The sequence below is a fragment of the Mizuhopecten yessoensis genome, unplaced genomic scaffold, assembly GCF_002113885.1.
Source record: "Mizuhopecten yessoensis strain PY_sf001 unplaced genomic scaffold, ASM211388v2 scaffold11171, whole genome shotgun sequence".
NCBI classification, from domain to species: domain Eukaryota; kingdom Metazoa; phylum Mollusca; class Bivalvia; order Pectinida; family Pectinidae; genus Mizuhopecten; species Mizuhopecten yessoensis.
The window spans coordinates 147,637-151,286 of record NW_018408915.1 but is presented as its reverse complement, the minus strand read 5'-3'; the positions used below and the strand labels follow the sequence as shown (position 1 = coordinate 151,286).

Here is a 3,650-nt window from a genome sequence, read left to right as displayed (position 1 = left end):
TGTTTGTCAATGTCGGGGAAATGTCTGATAGGTGTCCATGTTGAACAGGAAGATCGGACACCTTTGTAACGCCCGACTGTAACCTGGACTGAACAGGAGGATCGGACACCATTGTAACGCCCGACTGTAACCTGAACTGAACAGTAGGATCGGACACCTTTGTAACGCCCGACTAACCTGAACTGAACGGGAGGATCGGACACCTTTGTAACGCCCGACTAACCTGAACTGAACGGGAGGATCGGACACCTTTGTAACGCCCGACTAACCTGAACTGAACGGGAGGATCGGACACCTTTGTAACGCCCGACTAACCTGAACTGAACAGGAGGATCGGACACCTTTGAAACGCCGGACTGTAACCTGAACTGAACAGGAGGATCTGACACCTTTGTAACGCCGGACTGTAACCTGAACTGAACAGGAGGATCTGACACCTTTGTAACGCCGGACTGTAACCTGAACTGAACAGGAGGATCGGACCCCTTTGTAACGCCCGACTGTAACCTGAACTGAACAGTAGGATCGGACACCTTTGTAACGCCCGACTGTAACCTGAACTGAACAGTAGGATCGGACACCATTGTAACGCCCGACTGTATCCTGAACTGAACAGGAGGATCGGACACCTTTGTAACGGCCGACTGTAACCTTAACTGAACAGGAGGATCGGACACCTTTGTAACGCCGGACTGTAACCTGAACTGAACAGGAAGATCGGACACCTTTGTGACATACGACGGACGTAATACCACGACATAAGCTTCCCTGCCTTTTGGGCTTGTGACCTACATCAATGTCACATTGTATCGCACGAACAGACACCTTGTAAGCTGTTGTCTTATAATTAGTCACATAACCTTGTAGTGTCCGTAGCAAAGGGCCATAAAACTCCATATCTTCATATCATAAGGTGATCATCTATCTTGCTAGCGTCCGTATCACAGGACGACCAGACGCCTTCTATAACATCTGTATAGGACGAACAAACACTTTTGATGACGTCAGTACCGGACTCCATTACAGGGCGAGCAAATATCTCGGTAGCGTCCGTTTCAAAGAGCCAAAAGCCATTCTGAGATTCGGCGCTCGCGGAGTCGTTTGTCAAACTTTGTGTCGATGCCGTGGCTCTGTAGAATGGAAGTAAGCTGATTGTTTTGCTCGACTTCGGCGGCAATGTCCTCTTCCTCCGCCCCTTCCGCTATTGATGGGGCAGATGGTTTAAGCCATGTGTCACTAAGGTATTTCTTTACTTCTTTCACATTACACCTCCTTTCCACTTTACTTTCCAATGTTTTACGGAAGAATCTGAGAATTCTTGGCGTAAATTTTCTCCATTGGGATGGAATTTTTGTACATTTCCGTTTTTGCCACAGAGAAAATTCATTATAATATATATCGCTTATTTCTGCGTTTTCCCACGGAAAATTACCTGTCAACATGCAGAATAATAACACGCCAAACGCCCACACGTCACCAATGGAGGTCACCGTTATGCTTTCGTTTTTAACCGCTTCGCACACTTCCGGTGGAGTGTAGGGTATGCTTCCATTCACCTTGCGTAAAACAAGTCCCTCTTTCCGCGTCATACCAAAGTCAGTTAGCTTTACTTTGCTGAAGTCTTTCTCGAAAATAAGAATATTTTCAGGTTTGATATCCCTGTGGACGAGATCGTTACTGTGCATGAAGTCAAGAGCGGCTGAAACCTGTTTGATGACGTTTTTCACGTCCTTTTCCGCCATTCCTTGCTGCGGAGGAATTTTCTCAAATAAATCACCGTACGGGGCATATTCCTGTGCAAACACAAAGGCTGTTCTGGTCTCAAATGCCACATTGTACGTGTCAACAACATTGCTATGTGGTGAAAGGAAGTAGCTGAAGCGAAATTCCCGCTCAAACTCGCGTAACTTGGTATTGCTCTTTGGCAGAACTTTTAATGCAACGTTTTTTCCTGTTTCTTTACATTTTGCGAAAAGCACCTGGCCGTATGTGCCCCTCCCGAGCTCCTTTGTGACGTCATAGTGGTCCTTGAGAGTAAGTCTGAGTAAATTATCGGCCGTGCTACAGCGCGGGGATCTGGGAATGACCCGGATGGAGTCGGATTTAAGTTCGGTCATCATCTTGTAAACCGTTTGTTGTGTACTTCACTGCAAAGTAAAGAAAAATATGTAAGAACCACAGTCTTGCTAAGGTCACATTGACATATAGATATAGATATTGAGAATTCAGATGCAGTGTCCATATTTGACCATACTGTCGTAATTACTTATGAGGCGGCTGTATACATTTAGTTCATATGTTACCATGGAAACTAGTTTAAATGAAGCTAGAGTAAACCATACAGCGCGAAGAAAAATCACAGTAAAAACTTCGATATAATGCCCCATTTCATTTGCCACCTCATTTACTGCTACCATATTTCAAGATTTCCTTATCCGTATATTTCGTTATACCGCCAACCTCATAATAACGCCAGTTAAAATGTCTCTAGAGAGGAGTTGACAGTATAACGAGGTTTAACCGTGCATGCACCCTAATAGTACTGGCTCCGTGCAAACGAATTGCACAGTAAACCTTTCTGTCACGAGCTGTTCTCATTTGCCTTATGGACTGTTGACATTTTTACGGATCCGCAATGATTATGTCGACTTAATGCTTAAAGCCTTTCTGTGCAAAGCTAAGGTAAGACTACTTATCCAAGATTGACCGACTTTATGAACACAACACATATATACGACCTTCATTCTTGGTTTAATAAGAAGTAACCGCGAGCGTAACGAGTCATGTGTTTATATTGAGTGTCCGAGTCGTGTGTTTATATTGACTGTCCGAGTCGTGTGTTTATATTGACTGTCCGATTCGTGTGTTTATATTGACTGTCTGGGTCGTGTGTTTATATGGACTGTCCGAGTCGTGTGTTTATATTGACTGTCGAGTCTTGTGTTTATATTGACTGTCTGAGTCGTGTGTTTATCTTGACTGTCTGAGTCGTGTGTTTATAGTGACTGTCCGAGTCGTGTGTTCATATTGACTGTCTGAGTCGTGTGGTTATATTGACTGTCTGCGTCGTGTGTTTATATTGACTGTCGAGTCGTGTGTTTATATTGACTGTTCGAGTCGTGTGTTTATATTATTATTGACTGTCCGAGTCGTGTGGTTATATTTACTGTCTGAGTAGTGTGTTTATATTGACTGTCTGAGTCGTGTGGTTATATTGACTGTTTGAGTCGTGTGTTAATATTGACTGTCTGAGTCGTGTGTTTATATTGACTGTATAAGTCGTGTGATTAAAATGACTGTCTGAGTCGTTTGTTTATATTGACTGTCTGAGGCGTGTATTTTTATTGACTGTCTGAGTCGTGTGTTTATATTGACTGTCTGGGTCGAGTGTTTATATTGACTGTCTGGGTCGGGTGTTTAGGAGATACACCTGAACATGTTGAGATATACCTGTAAATATAGAGTACACCTGTACATGTTGAGATATACCTGTAAATATAGAGATATACCTGTACATGTTGAGATATACCTGTAAATATAGAGATATACATGTACATATTGAGATATACCTGTAAATATAGATATACCTGTACATGTTGAGATATACCTGTAAATATAGAGATATACATGTACATATTGAGATATACCTG

At 43.0% G+C, this 3,650-nt stretch overlaps 1 protein-coding gene across 1 annotated transcript in view; it reads right to left on the bottom strand.

Moving 5' to 3' along the window:
- Positions 1-271: 271 nt before the first annotated feature.
- The window catches only part of LOC110467371 (serine/threonine-protein kinase SBK1-like), a 22,602-nt gene continuing 19,223 nt past the window's right edge, over positions 272-3,650 (bottom strand). The window contains exon 2 of the mRNA XM_021524485.1: positions 272-2,147. Coding sequence (XP_021380160.1) covers positions 1,056-2,120 — 1,065 coding nt within the window. The 5' untranslated portion in view covers positions 2,121-2,147 and the 3' untranslated portion in view covers positions 272-1,055. The remainder of the gene's footprint in view (positions 2,148-3,650) is intronic.